The 21,079-nt window shown below is 36.1% G+C and overlaps 2 protein-coding genes across 4 annotated transcripts in view; one reads left to right on the top strand and one right to left on the bottom strand.

Annotated features, from left to right (window-relative positions):
* The window catches only part of ERGIC2 (ERGIC and golgi 2), a 45,582-nt gene extending 32,507 nt beyond the window's left edge, over positions 1–13,075 (top strand). Inside the window, exons 11-14 of the mRNA XM_027541627.1 lie at positions 3,954–4,051; positions 7,262–7,424; positions 10,113–10,195; positions 10,357–13,075. Of these exons, the coding sequence (XP_027397428.1) occupies positions 3,954–4,051; positions 7,262–7,424; positions 10,113–10,195; positions 10,357–10,419 (407 nt within the window). The 3' untranslated portion in view covers positions 10,420–13,075. The remainder of the gene's footprint in view (positions 1–3,953; positions 4,052–7,261; positions 7,425–10,112; positions 10,196–10,356) is intronic.
* Positions 13,076–15,725: 2,650 nt separating this feature from the next.
* Positions 15,726–21,079, bottom strand: part of FAR2 (fatty acyl-CoA reductase 2) — a 176,058-nt gene continuing 170,704 nt past the window's right edge. For all 3 annotated transcript variants that reach the window (XM_027541626.1, XM_027541624.1, XM_027541625.1), the window contains exons 11-12: positions 19,660–19,787; positions 15,726–18,767 (exon numbers count right to left, since the gene is read on the bottom strand). In XM_027541626.1, coding sequence (XP_027397427.1) covers positions 18,605–18,767; positions 19,660–19,787 — 291 coding nt within the window. In that variant the 3' untranslated portion in view covers positions 15,726–18,604. The remainder of the gene's footprint in view (positions 18,768–19,659; positions 19,788–21,079) is intronic.

Here is a 21,079-nt window from a genome sequence, read left to right as displayed (position 1 = left end):
TTGCAAAAGAAGTCTAGCCTCTGCAAAATTAATTAAGGATTTTGTTTTTTTAAATTCAAATAGATTTATTAATGTACAGTATTTTACTCTGTTAGCACAGTGTTGTAATCAGATACATTAAAGATGTTTTATTTAGAATATTCACATTCATGAGTATTTTATGTTTCTGTTTGGGAATGTTTCACTTAAGGAAACTTGAAACATGTGAGTAGAAACATTCTGAGAGTTATAAGCTTTGTTCTCTGTAACCTCATGTTAAGTATATGTTCATTCCACACCGAAATACATTAATTATTACCTGAGGTGCTCATTTGAAACATGTTGGTTAATACTTTGTTTCAGGATCCTAAAATGAACTATAAATTTTTATAAGGAAGCAGATTTAAATATGAACAGGTTAATTTTCAAAAGACTCTTGAAGTTTACTTGTTCCTAAATTCAGGGAGACTAAGGTGTTTAGAGTTATTTCGTAAAATGCCATGAGATGAATGTTAGCAGGTTTTCAAATCTTTAAAGCAAGTATGCTCTTCTCCTGCCTAATATATATTCTATTGGGCCTCTCTTTCAAAAAAGAAAAAAAAAAATTCAGCATCACAGATCCGGTGGGTTCAGGTAACTGCCCCCTCTGATGTAGGAGTTTGCAAGGGATTACTTAGCAGTGACATCTTTAATGCTGTGCCGATTTGGACAGCAAATCTTGCAACAAAATGTAATGCAACAGCATTGTCTGCCTTGCCTGGTCATTAAGTTATCTAGCAGTCTTATATATTAGACAGTCTGTAGCTTAAAAAACTCTGGTGTTTCTTTGACCCTCATGGGTTATTATTCATTGCACTGGTACTTCACTCCTCATGGTAGGGGATTTCGTTTGTCTCTCCTTTTTTCCTACAAGTCTTAATTTTCCCACACATGTGTACAGCATTGGTTGTAACCTTACCACTCTCAATTTCATCTTTTTTCATAAATACTTAACACTTAAACACCTATCATTTTCATGTTGCTATTTTTGTTTATCATAAATAGAGTTATGAAACATCTAAAAAAATAAGCACAGATTGAGCAGTTCACTTCATATCAAAGAACGACTCAAAGGATGAAAGCTCAGCTGACAAGCCAGTTATTGGTGGTAGACAAAGTTGACACCCTCTTGCTCTAATATTATCTGTGTTAATATTTAGGATTTAAATTGAAATGTATAATAGAAGAACTGGTCAAAAACTGTTGGTGTTTTTGAAGGTGATAGTGGTACAAGCATTAGGTGAAATAAATGGTGAGGCTGAAACAGTCTTTGGTTTATTTTGTCAGAAACTTATCTAATGTTAGTGTCAAACAGACCATTACTCTTACTTTTCCCTTCTATCTATAGTTTTACCTTTCCCTCTTCTACTCTGAATTATGCTGAGATAAGAGACTAAAAAATTGAATTGATGGAAATAAAAATTTATTCATGCTGAGCAAAAGAAGCAAGACACGCCAAAGTACATACATATACTTCCATTCATATGAAATTCTGGAATAGGCAAAACTAGTGTGTAACAATAGAAGGTAGGTTAGTGGTTGGCCTAGGCCAGATATGGAGGGAATGGACTGAAAGGGATTCAAAGGAACTTTGGCGGGTGATTTTCATAGACAATTATTACCATATGATGTGAAATATGTCACAAACATAATGAGGCCCTATCACTTACCTAGCTGAAATTATAGATAGGTATATCTAGTTATGGAGAAGGCAGTGGCAACCCTCTCCAGTACTCTTGCCTGGAAAATCCCAGGGACGGAGGAGCCTGGTAGGCTGCAGTCCATGGGGTCACGAAGAGTCGGACATGACTGAACGACTTCACTTTCACTTTTCACTTTCATGCATTGGAGAAGGAAATGGCAGTCCACTCCCGTGCTCTTGCCTGGAGAATCCCAGGGACGGTGGAGCGTGGTGGGCTGCTGTCTATGGGGTCGCACAGAGTCAGACACAACTGAAGCGACTTAGCAGCAGGAGCATATCTAGTTCTAAATTTTCTAGAGTGTAAGACCTAGAGAATTAACATTGCTTTTTATTATGTGAATTGTTTAAAATCAATAGTTAGTAATATATGCTTTTTCTGACATATTAAACCTAGAAAAGCTTAATGACTATATAATCCCTTTAATTACATAGTGACCCCAGGCCATCATTGAGTAGCTTCTTTTTTTACCTGCTATCGTATTGATTCTTTGTATTTATCCAAAGACTACATTTTGATTCATTTGCCTGAGTGGTACATGCTTACTCACTCAGTCATGTTGGACTCTGTGACCCCATGGACTAGCCCACTAGGCTCCTCGGTCCATGAAACTTTCCAGGCAAGAATACTGAAGTGGGTTGCCATTTTCTACTCCAGTTCGGCTTATTTATCCAATGGCTAATTCAATTTTGGTTTATTTTTTTATCTTAAGATATTAGTAGAAACCGAAAATGTATCTCCTGGTGGTTATATACTATTATAACTTTATTTTTATTAGTTTCTGTACTATAAAGAACTTTTTTATTTTCCATATTTTATAAAAGGATGCTAATGACTATAAAGGCTATCTAACGAGGTCACTAGCTCATCTATTTTTTTTTGACATCTTCTAATAGATATGTGTTACATCTATTTCTGCTTTATTGACTATGCCAAAGCCTTTGACTGTGTGGATCACAATAAACTGTGGAAAATTCTGAAAGACATGGGAATACCAGACCACCTGACCTGCCTCTTGAGAAACCTATATGCAGGTCAGGAAGCAACAGTTAGAACTGGACATGGAACAACAGACTGGTTCCAAATAGGAAAAGGAGTACGTCAAGGCTGTATATTATCATCCTGCTTATTTAACTTCTATGCAGAGTACTTCATAAGAAATGCTGGGCTAGAAAGAAGCACAAGCTGGAATCAAGATTACCGGGAGAAATATCAATAACCTCAGATATGCAGATGACACCACCCTTATGGCAGAAAGTGAAGAGGAACTCAAAAGCCTCTTGATGAAAGTGAAAGTGGAGAGTGAAAAAGTTGGCTTAAAGCTCAACATTCAGAAAACGAAGATCATGGCATCTGGTCCCATCACTTCATGGGAAATAGATGGGGAAACAGTGGAAACAGTGTCAGACTTTATTTTTGGGGGCTCCAAAATCACTGCAGATGGTGACTGCAGCCATGAAATTAAAAGATGCTTATTTCTTGGAAGAAAAGTTATGATCAACTTAGATAGCATATTGAAAAGCAGAGATGTTACTTTGCCAGCAAAGGTCTGTCTAGTCAAGGCTATGGTTTTTCCAGTTGTCATGTATGGATGTGAGAGTTGGACTGTGAAGAAAGCTGAGTGCCGAAGAATTGATGTTTTTGAACTGTAGTGTTGGAGAAGACTGTTGAGAGTCCCTCGGACTGCAAGGAGATCCAACCAGTCCATTCTGAAGGAGATTAGCCCTGGGATTTCTTTGGAAGGAATGGTGCTAAAGCTGAAACTCCAGTACTTTGGCCACCTCATGAGAAGAGTTGACTCATTGGAAAAGACTCTGATGCTGGGAGGGATTGGGGGCAGGAGGAGAAGGGGACGACAGAGGATGAGATGGCTGGATGGCATCACTGACTCGATGGACGTGAGTCTGAGTGAACTCTGGGAGTTGGTGATGGACAGGGAGGCCTGGCATGCTGCGATTCATAGGGTTGCAAAGAGTTGGAGACGACAGCGACTGAACTGAACTGAACTGAATAGATATGTGTGTGTGACTTTTATGCTTACTGAGAACTTACTTGTTTTATCAAGCATGAATTATTGCTTTCATTGATTCTTTTATAATACTTTTTTTTGTTAGACATTGTTATAAATAGCATTAAATCTCAGATTAAATGTATTTAATAGAAGAATGGTATATTTGGAAGCAGTTTCATTGCTACTGGATTGATGGAAAAAACTACATTTTGTTTTTATTCTAGACAACCAGATGTTTCAATATTTTATTACAATTGTGCCAACAAAATTACAGACATATAAAATTTCAGCAGACACCCATCAGTTTGCCGTTACAGAAAGGGTAAGTTGAATCCAACTGGTAAAATGATCTTTTGAATCTTGTATCCTCCACAAATATTTTTAAAAGTTTGTATCATGTACATTGTTATTAGATGTTCATAGGACATTTAGAAAAACTGACAAAAAGATGAACATTAAATTTCAAATTTAAAAAAATTTAAATTTCAAAAAACATTAAATTTCAATAAAGGTCAAAAGCATTAAATTTCAAAAAGTAGAGTTCTTTTTTTTTAACACATATTATTTTTGAAATTATTTTCCGTTATAGGTTTAAAATGAATTTTTTAAAGCATTTATATTTCTGCTACAAAATTAGGTTGAAGTATTAGGTAATGCCCTCCCTCATTTAAAATTTGGAATGCATTGATTGACCTTTTAAGCAAATAAAATATCAGAAATGGGTACTAAATATATGTTTTAGAAGAAGAAAAGAAGTAGATTTTAAAAATCTAGAATGTTTTCTGTCAATAAACTGTTAAACTATGATGATATTAATTATTTTTCTCTTAATATCTTAATTTTTGATGTTTTCCTATGTATTGGTATAAGCAGGTTTTTATCTGCCAACAGATTTTCTAATTTCACCATTATTTTTTAATTAATGCACCTACCCTGGGGCATGCATGGTTATTGTGACTCACACGGCAGGTTTAGAGGGTTTTCCTTCTTAAGTTAGGGCTTTGTATTCATCTATTAATAATTGAGAGGAAAAAGGTTCTGTAACCTTAGGGTAGAGTAGCTCTATAAATAAATATTGACAGTGAGGAGCAGAGTTTTAGAATTGGACAGTTTAACAGATTGCTCATCTACTCTGGGACCATATTTTCTTTCTTTTCTTCTTTTTTCTTCTTTTGTTTATTTTTATAAGTTATATTTACTTATTGTGTTCAAATATGGTGAATATTCAAATACTAGTGTCCAGAAAAATTCCAAAATTTAAGTGCTTTTAAAAATTTGCTTTCCTCCATATGAGATTTTCCTTTGATAATCTTATGACTTACGTTGATTATGAGCTCAATAACTATAGAATTTTCTTTATTCTTAGGAATCTAAGTACTAAAGTTTTTATGGATGTAGTATCATGTGTTTATAACTTTTCAAATGGTTCAGAAGGGAAAAACCAAGTATACATATATAACTGTGTGTGTGTGTACACAGAGAGAGAGAGAAACTAGCTAAAGTGTCTATAAGTATATATTGTGTTTGCTTTTCTGTATGGCTGGGGAGATACCATTTCTTGCTAAGGTTGGCAACACTGGAAAGTCAGGCAGTCTACACAGTGACAAGGCTTTGGGGAAAATGAGTGATATACATTGCTAAGAAAGTGTAAAGTGGCATAATAGCTTGGAAGGGAGTTAAGCAATATCTGAAAAATGATGTATGCATTTATCCTTTGACATAGCAATCCTACTTCTATAAATTGAATCCAAAGATTAAGAGAACAGAAGTGATGTGTGTATGAGGCTGTTAGTTGTGTTATTTGTAATTGCAGAGACTGGAAACAACCCACATGATACATCCATACATGGGGGAACATGCAACTTTAAAAAGAGAGAGAGAAAAAGATACCTATTTACTGATATGAAATTATCTCCAGGATATAAGTAAATCAAAAAGAAAAACAGAATCCCAGAGCATTTGGCCTTTGTGGGGTGTGTTTGTACTGATAGGGTAACTACAATAGTTGTGTTTCACTGTCAGAAAAAGTAACTGAAGTTGGCAGAATGGATGGATGATAAGGTCAGCACTGACCTTCATTGGTCCTGGACCAAAAGTGAACCGTTACGAGTCTTTTGTTATGTAGACACCATGATCCCTGAAACGACATCATCTCATATAGATGGCGACAGTATATTTATTATTTTGGCATTATATTTAACTTATCAGAACTCTTAAGATGAAGTCATTTTATATTGGAAACTTGATCAATGGCTTATAAGGAAGCTTGTAAGGAATAAGCTTATAACAATAGTTCTGTTGTGCTAACAGGCAAAGAGATTTTGTAGTACCCACATGAGTTGCTATAATTTTCCTTCTTATTTGTCTTCTTGAAGCTTGTAGTTTAGTTACAACGTAGTAGAAACAGGTAAGGCTTGACACAAAAGTCGTAACAAAGCACTGGGTATCATAGTTGTTTCATGCTATGATGCTGTTGTTCAGTTACTCAGTCGTGTCTGACTCTCTGCCACCCCATGGTCTGCAGCATGCCAGGCCTCCCTGTCCTTCACTGTCTCCTGGAGCCTGTTCAAACTCATGTCCATTGATATGGTCCTCTGTCGTCCCATTCTGCGTTCAATCTTTCACAGCATTAGGGTCTTTTTTGATGAGTCAGCTCTTTGCATCAGGTGGCCAAAGTATTGGAGCTTCAGCTTCAGCATCAGTCCTTCCAATGAATATTCAGTATTGACTTCCTTTAGGATTGACTGCTTTTGAACTGTGGTGGTGGAGAAGACTCTTGAGAGTCCCTTGGAATGCTATGATAGAGATGTATTAGAAGTTTGCAAGCTTGATTTTTGAAGTATAAACAGCATGAAACAAAACATTATTTTCTCACTTAGTGTGCACACTATGGTAGGTTTGTAAATTTAGTTACACTCCTTTCAAGAAAAAAATTTCATATAAAAACTGAACCAGTAGTCAGTCTTTCAAATTAATGCATTCTTTCTTCCTGTGCTATATCTCATATAGTTTAAAATGAACAACAGAAAGTGAAATTGTTTTTAAATTTTTTCAAATGACAAGGAAGTATAATTATTTTGTAAAATCTTAGCAAAGAAATATTACAAAAAAGTATGTTAAAATAGGAATGTATTGGGTTGGCTAAAAAGTTCATTTGGGTTTTTCCTTATGATGCTACAGAAAAACCCAAATGAACTTCTTGGGCAGTGTGCTGATTTTCAATGATTTGGCCAGTGAAGAATGTGCCATATAGTTGTAAAGTCTTGGGTTAATAGAAACCTTGTACGTAAAGTGATTTTTTTGAGAAAATGGGAAAGAATGATTCAGTTCTTTTGATTGCTTCAAAAGCCAGTCATACAAAGAATACATAATAGAGAACTTGATCTAGCAGGAAAATTCATGAAGAGATTTGGATGTCGTTCTTGTTCAGGAGGGCTGGAGGGCTTCTTGTTGACTGTATGCAAGTAGCCTAATGACGTGAATCCTGTTGTGTCTTCCTTCTCTCTTTCCCCTTCCTTTTGCCTTCCTTTAGGAACGTGTTATTAACCATGCTGCAGGCAGCCATGGAGTCTCTGGGATTTTTATGAAATATGATCTCAGCTCTCTTATGGTGACAGTTACCGAAGAGCATATGCCTTTCTGGCAGTTTTTTGTAAGACTTTGTGGTATTGTTGGAGGAATCTTTTCAACAACAGGTTAAGATTCATTCCTGTTTTGTTTTTTTTTTTTTTTTGTCTAATTTCTAAAAGTATAGCTCACACTCAGTCAAGATACTTTTACTCAAAAGGGGCAAGAAATATATTTTGTATATATTGTATATATATACATTTTCATGTTTCGATATTTAAAGAACTTTTTCTTTAAGATTTAATTTCAGATGTCACAGATTGTATTGATTAAGTGTTACACTTAAGTTCACTGTATTCAGTGACTTAAGGGAGATTATTTAGTGTGGTTGGGCTTCCCAGGTGGCACTAGAGGTGAAGAACCTGCCTGCCAAGGCAGGAGATGAGAGAGATGTGGGTACGTTCCCTGGGTCAGGAAGATCACCTCAAGGAGGAAATGGAAACTTATTCTATTACTCTTGCCTGGAGACTCCCATGAAGAGAGGAGCATGGTGGGCTATAGCCCATAGGGTTGCAAAGAGTCAGACACAACTGAAGGGACTACACACACAGTGTGCTAGAGAGAGCCTAGAATTGAACCCAGGTTGTGTCGTTTACATGGTGATAGCCCTGTGTCAGTCACCTACATTTTCTAAAATTTTCTCTCTATAAAAAATGGGAATAATAATATCTAACTTGCAAGTGTGTTGTAGGATTAGATGAGAAAATGCCTGGAAGCAGTAGATAGTTTGAACATAAATTTTCTTTTTCAATTAAGGTATTTTTAACAGTATAGAATACAAAATTATATTTTATGATACATTGTACTATGAAATATGTGCAGCCAGCTTTTTAGTTAATAATATTTTATGAGTTCTGATCATTTTGCTTTAAGGTTATGGGATTTTCTTAAAGGTAATCTGAAAGAAAAAAGAAGTGCTATATTGTGAAAGTTAAAGTGTTAGTCATTTAGTCATGTCTGACTCTTTGAGACCCCATGGACTGTAGCCTGTCAGGCTCCTCTGTCCATGGAATTCTCCAGGCAGAAATACTGGAGTGGGTAGCCATTTCCTTTTGCAGAATTGTAATTGTGAAAATTTGAGTGTTAAATATAGAAAGAAAAATAAAATAGAAAGGATAAAGGAAATATTAGGTTGGTGCAAAAGTAGCTGTGGTTTTTACATTGTTGAAATTTACCATTTGATATTAGAATAAATGTGCTTATGTATACATCATTTTAATGTTCATTTCTCACTTTATGTTTTTGGCTAATGACTTATTACTTACTGTTTATTTTATATTTATTTTAGACCATGGAAATGATGTTAGACAAAAAGCAAATTTAAGTGATTTTCTTATTTGAGTTCAAAATGGGTTGTAAAGCAGCCAGTCTGACAACTTGCAACAGTGCACTTGGCCCAGAAACTACTAATGAATATACAGTGCAGTGATGCTTCAGTAAGTTTTGCAAAGGAGACGAGAGCCTTGAAGATGAGGAGTGTAGTGGCAGGCCATTGGAAATTGACAGCTTCAATTGAAAGCCATCATTGAAGCTGATCCTCTTAGAACTACAGAAGTTGTAGTGGAACTCAATGTCAACCATTCTATGGTCATTTGGCATTTGAAGCAATTTGGAAAGGTGAAAAAGCTTGATTTAAGTGGCTGCCTATGAGCTGACTGAAAATAAAAAAATTCATTTTGAAGTGTCTTCTCTTTGTCTGTGCAACAAGCCATTTCTCAATCGGATTGTGATGTGCAACAAAAAGTGGGCTGTATATGACATCCAGAGATGACCAACTCAGAAGCTCCAGAGCACTTCCCAAAGCTGAATTTGCACCAGAAAAGGGGTCATGGTCACTGTTTGGTGGTCTGCCACCCATCTAATCCTCTGTAGGCGAAATCATTACATCTGAGGGGTATGCTCAGGAAATCAGTGAGAAGCACTGAAAGCTGCAGCACCTCCAGCTGACACTGGTCAACAAAAAGGGCCCAGTTCTTCTCTACAACAGTGCCCAGCTGCAGGTTGCACAACCAACGTTTCAAAAGTTGAACGAATCAGGCTATGAAGTTTTGCTCATTTGCTGTATTCACCTGACTTTTCACCAACTGACTACCACTTCTTCAAGCATCTTGACCACTTCTTGCAGGGAAAATGCTTCCAAAACCAGCAGGAGGCAGAAGATACTTTCCAAGACTTCATTGAATCCCAAAACATGGATTTTTATGCTATAGGAATAAGCAAACTTATTTCTCATTGGCAACAATGTGTTGATTGTAATAGTTCCTATTTTAATTAAAAAAAGATGTGTTTGAGCCTGGTTCTAATGATTTAAAATTCAGTCTGAAACTGCAGTTACTTTTGTACCAACCTAAATAGTTCCTTTTTTATGCTAACTTCTGTTTAATATTACATGGAGTTTATAGTTTGAAGTATATTTTTTAAATGAATAAATAGCTTTTGTGGTTACTGCTTTATTTACAACAGAGTCATTTAAATTTGTGGTGGTATAAGATACATTAAGCACCTTTGAAAAGATTGCTTTGTCAAGGTCATGAATTATGTGGCCTTCTGATTTTGAAAAGAAGTTCATTTATTTTAAAATCCAATTGTCTTGATATTTTTAACTGTGGATGTCAATAAAGCAAACTGTTAACCTTCCTTAACCTAGTCCATTGTAATTAGTTGAGTTTTATATTCTTACAAATTTAGGAAATAAATAATATAGGAAGAAATTTCATTAAAAGCATAATTTAATTAAAAACATTTTGTTGTTACAGGCATGCTACATGGAATTGGCAAATTTATAGTTGAAATAATTTACTGTCGTTTCAGACTTGGAGCCTACAAACCTGTCAATTCTGTAAGTGATACAGTGATTTCCATCCCAGGTCATAGTATCATTGTTAAATATAAATATTAGTTCTTGGTGCCTGAAAGAAATTGCCCAAAATGAAGCATTATGTTTAGAGGAAATAGTGTAAGAAATAAAACTCATACTTTGGTCTTTTTGTTCCTCTCTAGGTTCCCTTTGAAGATGGCCACACGGACAACCATGTACCTCTTTTAGAAAATAATACACAATAACACCTCCCAAGTAAAGGAGAAGAACTTTTTGCCTGAGACATAAAACCTTTTTTAATAATAAAATATTGTGCAATATATTCAAAGAAAAGAAAATATGAATGAGAAGCAGAAATCACACCTAGGGAGAAAAAAAAAGAAACCCAAACTGAAATCCTATATGTTTCGTGTCTGTTACAAATGTTCTAGAAGAAATTATGCAGCTAATCTAATCAGTGAATACGCCCAGCTGAGTATTGCTTTGAACATGACCCCTTCTGATATTTTCAGAGCAGATGGGCAGTACTGAAATCAGACCTTGCTTCTTGATGACAAAGAGCCTGAAGGAAGAAGTCAAATCACATCTAAAGAAAATGGCATTGATAAGTGCAAATATTTTCATCTCTTTGTTTTTTTAAAGATATGATGTCAGAATAAAATATGTAAAACATATGGAAGACTAGTCTAGACTTTAAAAAGTGTGGTCAGGTCACATTGTTAATAAAGGAAAAGGCGGGGTCCCTATGTTATAGCCATATTACTGTTAAGCCATAATGACAAGACCATTTATCCAATTTTGGGTCTTAGGGTGGTAACTGCTTTTCTTTAAACTCTGGCTATTGACATTTCTGATTGTTCAAGGCAAAGTCATGAAAGACTAAGGTAAATACTTAGAAGGGCAGATGCTGTAATATGTAACAGAGGTAGATGCTGTAATATGTAACAGAGGTATCATTCACAAATTGTATAGTGGGCACGTATGCAGGGATAAGAAAGCACATTGTTAAAAAAAGATGCTAAGTTTCCTAATATGATCCTTATTCTTGTTATAGTTTGGGAACAGGGGATGAGTAATAAAAAGATCCACTGCTAATGATGGAAATTATCAGTTTGTAAAATATTAAGAGGAAAAGTAGCATTTTTTATGTGTTGTGGTAGTGGGCAACAGGGTAACTTAAAAATAGAAGTATGAGGCAAATATTTAAGTAAGACAATGTCAGATCTGAGAGATTATCATATTAAACTGTCATATTAAACATTAATATGATTAAATGTTGATCATATTAAACATTTAAACTGTAAAACTGTATTATGAAAGAACTATCTGCATTCAGTGTCCTGAATGTGATTGATTCTGTATTAGATTGTGTTGGTCTAGATTTCTTAACTATTTTAGGATTAATTTTAAATTTCTAGGTGATATAAAAGATTTAAAAAAGAGGGGTATATCACTCAGGTGCTGTTAAAACCTAAATTTGGAATATATGTGCCAACATCATTTATCCTTTTGTAATGCTTTATAATGACAGTAGAAGAATCATCAACTAGTTCCTCATGGTTTAAGTCTTTTAGGGAAATGGGGAAACAAAAATTCCAGGTAAGTAACAAGACCAAGACTAAAAGACAAGATTTTAAATGGTTTTTAGAGAATAGGACACCACAAGTGAGAGTTTTTCAAATTCCTTTCTGTTAAAAGGTAAAAGAGAAAAATGTCCTGTTGAAAGCAGTTGGGGCAGATAATGTAAAGAAGAAGAAATACTGATAAAACTACTTTATAGTAAAGCTTATATAAGAATGCTATTTTGAAAATAATAAGCATCATTGTTTAAAATACACAGTTAATATGATTAAGAGCCATTAAGTTAACTAATATGTGACAAGTTTATGCTTTGAAAGATTTTCAAATTCAGAAAATTCCAAATAATGAATGGCCTTCTCATTATTTAGAAACTTCTGATTTCTTCAGATGTTATTTCCAGTGAAGGTAGACTGGGAAAAGGAATTTTTAATTAGAATTTTAGCTATTTTAGACTGAATGTTGGTTCTGTGAATCTGCTTGTCAGAAAATTCAGTTAAGTTTCAGGGTTATTTTAATAGGAAGAACTATTGATTTAGAATTATTTTCTTTCAATTAGGATTATAAAAGTTGAGTATCTTTAAGAAGGATTTTAAAAATTATTTTGGTACTTATATATGATTTTTAATTGTTACCGTTTTGTTTTCCAAATACCATATTAAAATTGTAATGGTATTAATCTGTCCCATTAAAACTGAGTATAAAAGGAATTTCATTGAAGCAAAATACTACTTTGCCATTGATTTCCATTTTAAAAGTTATGAAAGGTTTTCACCTGAAATCCCTCGAATAGTCAGGGTCAGATTTTGGGCGATCAAAGTATTAAGATTCTGACCAGCCCTTTGTATGATGGGTGATGCTGTACACTTGTGTATTAGGATTTAGTAGCAGTTTTTGACCTCACCAAGTGTTTCTTTTCCGTGGCAGAGAACACTGTACTGGCCTATCTATCTATGCCTCTAGTAGGGGATACCTGAGTTTATTACTCAATTTTTTATTTTATTAGGGCATTCATAGTATCTATGTGTATATATTCCATCCTAAATATTTTAATATTGAGATCTGGAATTATGTGAAATGAGTTTTCTTTTTCATCTGTGTTTGCATACATACAGCCTATAAAAAGAGATGAAATGTTTAAATGAAAAAGATGAATAATTCTCTGCTGCAGTATTTGTACACTTCAGACTACCTCTTGGGAAAAGCTTAACTCAGAATTACACATTTCTAATTCTTGACTTAGATGATTAATATTATGCTTTTCTCATATACATTTTATGATATAAAGCACTGAATTTTTGTAATAAAACTTTACTAACGACAGAGTTTATAATCTTTAATACAAGCTTTGGAATTCATAAAGGAATGACTAAGATCTAATTTTTTTAATGGTATAAAGACACATGTTGTACATTGTCTTTTGATGTCTTAGGTTAGTAATTCAGGTACCAAAAATTAAATGTACATGCAGCTCCTTTGTTTCACAATTTAAAACCTTTAAACTTAAGTTTGAGATGTGTGTATTTTTTAAATTACTTAACCTGAGCCTTAGGATCTTTAAAATCTCATCAGGCTTTAAATTAGTACTTAAGCTCTTCCCTGTCTGTTTGGAGGTCTAGCAAACCTTTAAGCCAAAATGAGTCACCCTTTGTCAGCACTATCCAAATAGATCACTACTTGTTCACTACCTTATGGTATGAAGCCTGGAGTAATATCCAAGTACTATTTATTTATTGTAATTCCTCCCACCCCTTTTGGAATATTTTAGTGATTAAATCAGCATTATTTTAAGAGTAGGAAACAAAATGCCTTGGATTTTTTTTTTCTTGTAGTTTTTAAAATTGTTTTAACAGAAAGAAAGACAAAAGACTCATTCAGTGTCTCAATTCTAAAGATGGGACTCAATAAAATAAATTGTACAATAATTTTTTGTCCTTTTACGATCATGTACCCCCAAATAAGCCTTAGTTCCTCATATTTAAGCTTCTTTTTCCTCCTAGAAAAACTACAGCAATCTTTATCATTCAGTATCTTTCCTTTTGCTTCAGATGGAGCTAAATTATTGTATCATATGCCATTTATTCTATATTTTTCGTGTTACGAGTGAGTGAGGAAAAGATTTGACTCCAATGTGTCTGACTCTTTGCGACCCCATGGACTGTAGCCTATCAGGGTCCTCTGTCCATGGGATTCTCCAGGCAAGAATACTGGAGTGGGTTGCCATTTCCTTCTCTAGAGGATCTTCACAACCCAGGGATCGAAACTGGGTTTCCCTCATTGCGGGTGGACGCTTTACCATCTGAGCCACCAGGGAGGCCCCAAACAGATTATAATCAGCAAACCATTTAATGGTTTTGTTTCAGCGACTGCAAGTTGTATTTATCAAAAGACATTAACAATTCTTCCAAATTCATTTATGCTATTTGTGTAATAATTTTAATGTAAAGCCCAGAATGAGGAGGTGTGGCAAAAGGTATACATTGATGTAAGATACATACTACATACTAAAGCAGACCTTCAACAACACAGCATATAATTATGTAGTAAATATTTTGTAAATTCTCTTCTGCTTTCAAGCAACTATACAAATTAATTGGGTGATTTCTTGTATTATACTTACCTTTGATTTCTTTAAGATATTTTTCTAGAATTGGTGAAATTGACCCAACTCCACATCTTTCCAACCCATTTACGATTCTGGCTTGGAACTGATATTTCAAATAAAGTAGGGATACACCTAAAATATTAATCTATTTTATATCAGAGAGCTCTTCTAGCTGTTAACACTCAATTTCAGTTAAGTATCTGTTGTCATATTTGTATCTGCACCTCACAGGGCATTCCTATCTCTCAAGTCAGTTATATCTTAAAATCAGCAATTCTGGCAATTTGTTATATTTTTAAAAGGTAATCTAGGTAGTGAGCATTTTTTCATATATGTATATGGTTCCCAAAACATAATTTTTTAGATTTGCATAGAAAATGTACAGGGGAAAAGTTACACGGAAATTTGCATGTGATTCTTGGAACTTTGAAACATTGATATTTTTAGAAATGTTCAGTTTATTCACTCAGTTGTGTCCCACTCTTTGCAACCCCATGACTGCAGCACACCAGGCTTCCCTGTCCATCACCAACTCCCTGAACTTGCTCAGACTGGTATCCATCGAGTCAGTGATGTCATCCAACCATCTCATCCTCTGTCGTCCTCTTCTGTTTTCAGTCTTCCCCAGCATCAGTCTTTTCTAAGGAGTCAGTTCTTCGCATCAGGTAGCCAAAGTATTGGAACTTCAGCTTTAGTATCAGTCCTTCCAGTGAACATTCAGGACTGTTTTCCCTTAGGATTGACTAGTTTGATCTCTTTACAAGAAACTTTAGGCTGACCTAATTGTTAATGTTCACTATGAGATACACTACTTACTATTAGTCCCTTCTCAAGTCAATTTTACCTTGAGATTCTAAGTCAGTTATTTAAATGAGCTAAAAATTTAAATGAGTTAAATTTTATACTAGCTGGAGATGTTAGGTTAGTATAAATTTGTGAGAAATGTTTTTCTGATTTGTGTGCCCTTCTGCCTCAACTTTTTCTAGAATTAACTGCCTCATGTGTTGACTTTTCAGTTCTGTAATGTTTGTTACTGTAATATCTTGTGGGTGCAGAATATAGGGATTACCAAAGCTTTTAAAAAGTAACCTTTTCTTTGTACTTACTGTCCCCTTCTCCATCAAAAGTAGAAAGTTCTTATTGGATTGTATATATTAGGCACTCAAATAATTGTTACTGGTCTTGATATAAAGTAGCTAGGGGTTTTCTTTCATGCAGATACCTACTTTTACAGCTTAATCATCACAAGAGAAGTTTGTGTCATTTCTCTAATACCACAGGTAGAACATTCTTCAGCATGTGTTACAAATTGCAAGTCCATGTGCCTGATGCACAGGTGAGGTCTGTCAATACTAAAACATCATAGAGTTTGGAACAGAGAAAGGTTTATTACAGATTCATACAAGGAAATGGGTGGCTGATGCCTTAAGAAACCCAGTTAGTGAAAGCTTTCAACAAGCCCCTTTAAAAGCAAAAGGTGAGGGAAGGGCGTGGTTAGTTGTTGCAAACTTCTTGGCATCAGATCCTTTGTTCCTGAGGTCAGGTCGTGATCAGGGAACAATGTTCCTGTAAATCTCTACCAAACCAATGTTATTCTCTGTCCTGTTAAGAAAGGGCAAGGTCCCAAGGCACAACTTGCATCCTCCAAGGTCCTGGTCCTGGCTAAGAGGAGGCAGATCTCAGTTGGCAGCTCCCTTAGGTCCAGGTCCCCAAACCCTGCCAAGCTGTCATCTCTGCCATGCACCCAACCCACTTTGCCCTCAGTCTCCTCAGGTTGCCCAAAAAGAGGGGAGATCAGGTCTCACAGACTGCAACCAAGGCAGATGGCTGTGCTATTTGGTAGCAGAGACAGGGATGGGGGGGAGGTTCACTGCTCCTCAAGGTCTGGGCCAAGACTAGTGGAGGGCCTTAGTGAGCGCTCTGGAGCCCTGCAGGACATAGTTCCGTCTGTTCCCTGGGTCCTTCAGTTCACTTGCTGGCCCAAGGCTGGATGAGCTGGAGGGCCTCCAGGAGAAGGCCTGAATCTGCCTTTCCACCTGATGACCACCACACCACTGACCCTTGGCTGAATCACTTCCCCAGTTGTCCCTCATTGACAGTTACTTGTGGGGCGTGCCCACTGTGGCACTGACCAATAACTGAGCAGGACAACTAACGGTTGTTCATTGACAGATTGCTGCTTGTGGGTGGGGCCCACTGAGGCACTGACAATGACTGAGCAAGACCTGTTGCCTAGTAACGGTGCAGCGTAATGAGGCACAGCAATGGCTACCTGTAAAGGCTGTGCTCATCCTGCTCTGTACGCTATTAATGGTGTCTGAAAAAGCATTATGGGAATGTGTTAATTCATATTCATCTGGTAGTTTCTTTTTATTTTCCTAAGGATGAGGGAGAAGATCTACTGCAGTAGTCAGCAGTTAAAGATACAATACTAGAAGAGGAAATCAGTCTTTAATTCAAATTTTCATTTAATCAAGTCAAAACTGAATGATCAGTGGAATTTATTGAGTTGGTGAAACATAAAATAACCAAAAGATAGTAAATTCTTAGAACTATTATGTGTTGTCCAATTTCATTGAATTATATCTTAATTTCCTTTTTATCATCTATAGTTTTTATCTTAAACATAATCACAGAAATCTCAAATTGAAGATAACCAGCTGCTTTCTTTCAGAGCTGGGTTTTCTGCCCTGGAAAGTAGTTCACATAACTTAGATGAGATTGAGAAAGACATTGCCCAGAAGAGTCTCCCTGCCCCGACCCCAAATGTGCTTTATGGGGTTCAGAAAAATTTCAAATAATACTGGGCTAGAAGTTGCCCTCACAGCTCTAGTACACTTCTACCACATGAATGTGCCTTTCTGAGTATTAACCAATTATCCCAGGAAGTGAGCCATATGTATAACTAACATTGAATGTTTTATGCTCATATAATTTTCTAGTAGTTATGATTATTTTTAGTTACTTAGGCCCCAGGTACTGTTATTTGAATCATATCCCACGTTTTTAACATGAAGTGCTGCAATCTAAAATGCACTCGTCTCTCAAATATGAGGAAAGTTGGGATAACAGTTATATTATTAATATGGGAATCTGAGAACAGATTTTTACTAATTCATTTGCATTATACATAAAATATGTTTAAAACAACACCTGTTCTCTGAACTTCCAGTCACTAATGAAGTCTGTCCTTTTCGGCTGCACATTGTACAGGTAACATTCTGCAACTGGAGTGATCAAGATACTAAAGTCCTGGTGAAAGAGTGAACTTCCCCACAGAAAATATGACTAGCATTTACATTTTTATTTGCAATTTTGCTTTTCTCAGTGGCAAATATCAGGAAAATGGGTTTTTACGTGATTTTAGCCTAGGGCCTTCCTCTAACATTAGTCACTCTAATCGAAGGCCTGGGCAATATAAGCTTAAATATAAGGGATTTGGCCAGTTTAATGAACAAGAGGAAAACTCCTAAGAGGAGGTAATCAGGAAAATTTATGATTCAAAAGATTTAGAATAATAGTTGTCAAATTCAAATTACAAGAACCAATTTTTACTTAAAAGCATAATAATCACCCATAATGAAAATATGCTTGAGCCCTCACTCTATATACATTATTTACACCTCTTGGTTCTCTTCAGGTTTCAGATGTGGGTATAGTGAAGGAAAATGTTAGATGTGAACCCACTTTTCTAATTTCCCAGCCCTTGACCAGGACTCCATAGTATAGCACAAAAAGAAAGCAGAAACCTCCATGGAGAACTGTTTCTCTTACAGCATTTATGATGATGTTGAGACCTTTGTCTGCTTATCTTGATTTTCAGCCTTTATACTAAGTACACTATACTAAATGGTTCCAGTGACAACTGCCTTTCTTGAGCGTGTCTCAACTTCTGTCATGTGTCCTTCCATGTTTATTGAGCACATTAGTCCTCTCAAGGAGAACAAAGCTAAATAAGGGAAGATGGGTGTCCTTTGGTGTTTTATATTCAAGAGCACAGAATAGTGTTAAAGAAACAATCTGGAAACAATTTTTTTCCTAAAATTTGTATGATAATTCGTTAGGATATGACTTCTGTTCTCTCACTGAAATGAAATGAAAATTTATAGTTTAGAAATAAGGATGAATACATGACAGCACATTTGACAGGTAATGATGGGCATATTTGTTACCTAATCTTGAGAACCACAGTTGCTGTTTTAGAGGTATCTGAGAGGTTCCAGACAAAGGGAGATTGCCAAATGTTCTTAGACATTAAGTGTGCTAGATGCCCTAAAGTAGGAGAGGAATTTGTAACAGAAGCTCACGATGAAGAACCACACATTCCGAGCCACCTGAGATCTTGCAATGAGAAGACGCCAGGCGATGAGGAAGAGAGCAGTATTAAAGAGGTAGTGAATATTTCGGAGCCTGGAAACAGACATATATAACCAACGTCAACACAGTATCAAATACCCAACTATGTTACCTAAAGCATAAATGTATCTTTTCCTGGCTATGACCAGCAAATAATTAAGTGTCCTCAGGTATATGGCAGTATCTGATAGCCTTTTGATTTTGATAGCTTTCATTTCCACCACGTTCATTCTGAGTAATCATATTTCTACAATATTCCCCTGACTAGTTTCCCTTTCTCATACCTCTCTGCTTTAACCTGTCTTATAAACACGGCTAATATAAGCTTTCTTAAATACACTTTGATCATGTTACTGTATATCACAAATCACTGATTCTCGTTTACTAGAGGGTAAATTCTAAAGTCTCACCTTGCTTTTCAATTCAAGGTTCCTGTCTGTTTGCAATCAACTTTTCCCATCCATATCATCTCTTCATTAAAAACCCTTTGCTTCTACCAGAATTATGCAAGACTGCTATAATTCTGTGTTCCTTAGGGAACATAGAATTTTTTATTGAAAAAAAATTTCAGGCAGTCAAAGCTATTGAACAGTTAATTGATTTGACCATGTTAAATAGCATCATCAGGTTTCCTGCCTGTTGGGTATTCTTTATAGCACATTATGACAGGATATGGTAGAAAAAGCAAACTTAGATACAAATCTGGCTCCTCTGCTTACCACGTACAGCTTGCCCACTTCCCTCCTTTGAACCTAAATAGTTCTTTGATGGAAATGGGATAACAAAAATACTACCTGCCTCATAGAAGTATGGTGAAGTCTAAATAGTGTATACTAGGATATATAGTATAAAGGCTAGAAAAATATTAGCTGCTCTCCTGCTCAAATTTCATGCCTGGTATAAAATGAGCTACACATGCTAAGTACTTAATAAATGTTATACTTACCTTTTTAAGTGTTGCTTTGCTTCTGGGATCCCAGCCATATCCTCTTTCAATAAGTACTTCTTAACTCCTAAAACATAATTTTCAATGTATTCTAACCAGTTCAGCTGACGTACATCAAAGTTGAATACCTGAAAGGCAAGAAGAGATTATGGATTGTCAGAACTGCTGGGTGATCACTTTGCACATTTGATGAAGTTTCTTTTATATAAATAAGTGGCATTTGGTTTGGAAGATTTAGGTGCTGCTGCTGCTAAGTCGCTTCAGTCGTGTCTGACTCTGTGCGACCCCAGAGACGGCAGCCCACCCGTCCCTGTGGTTCTCCAGGCAAGAACACTGGAGTGGGTTGCCATTTCCTTCTCCAATGCATGAAAGTGAAAAGTGAAAGTGAAGTCGCTCAGTCGTGTCCGACTCTTAGCGACCCTATGGACTGCAGCCTACCAGGCTCCTCCGTCCATGGAATTTTCCAGGCAGGAGTACTAGAGTGGGGTGCCATTGTCTTGATACCCCTCCAAATGAGATTATTTGAGCTGTTATTTTAAAGGCAGTGATAATATGGATTGCCATGTATATAGAAATATTTAAACATTCAGTTCAGTTCAATCACTCAGTCATGTCTGACTCTTTGTGATCCCATGAACTGCAGCATGCCAGGCTTCCCTGAACATCACCAACTCCCAGAGTTTACCCCAACTCATGTCCATTGAGTCAGTGATGCCAACTAACCATCTCATCCTTTGTCTTCCCCTTCTCCTCCTGCCTTCAATCTTTCCCAACATCAGGGTCTTTCCAAAAGAGTCAGCTCTTTGAATCAGGTGGCCAAAATATTGGAGTTTCAGCTTTAACATCAGTCCTTCCAATGAAAACCCAGGACTGATTTCCTTTAGGATGGACTGGTTGGATCTCCTTGCAGTCCAAGGGACTCTCAAGAGTCTTCTCCAACACCACAGTTCAAGAGCATCAATTCTTCAGCACTCTGCTTTCTTTATAGTCCAGCTCTTACAACCAAAATGACTACTGGAAAAACCATAGCCTTGACTAGACAGACCTTTGTTGGCAAAGTAATTTCTCTGCTTTTTAATGTGCTGTCTAGGTTGGTCATAACTTTCCTTCCAAGGAGTAAGCATCTTTTAATTTCATGGCTGCAATCACCATCTGCAGTGATTTTGCAGCCCAAAAAAATAAAGTCTGACACTGTTTCCACATCTATTTGCCATGAAGTGATGGGACTGGATGCCATGATCTTAGCTTTCTGAATGTTGAGCTTTAAGCCAAGTTTTTCACTCTCATCTTTCACTTTCATCAAGAGGCTCTTAGTTCTTCTTCACTTTCTGCCTTAAGGGTGGTGTCATTTGCATATCTGAGGTTATTGATATTTCTCCCGGTAATCTTGATTCCAGCTTGTGCTTCATCCAGCCCAGTG

Source organism: Bos indicus x Bos taurus, chromosome 5 (genome assembly GCF_003369695.1).
Source record: "Bos indicus x Bos taurus breed Angus x Brahman F1 hybrid chromosome 5, Bos_hybrid_MaternalHap_v2.0, whole genome shotgun sequence".
NCBI classification, from domain to species: domain Eukaryota; kingdom Metazoa; phylum Chordata; class Mammalia; order Artiodactyla; family Bovidae; genus Bos; species Bos indicus x Bos taurus.
Note: the sequence above shows the minus strand (reverse complement) of the source record. Positions and strands in the feature narration are given on the sequence as shown.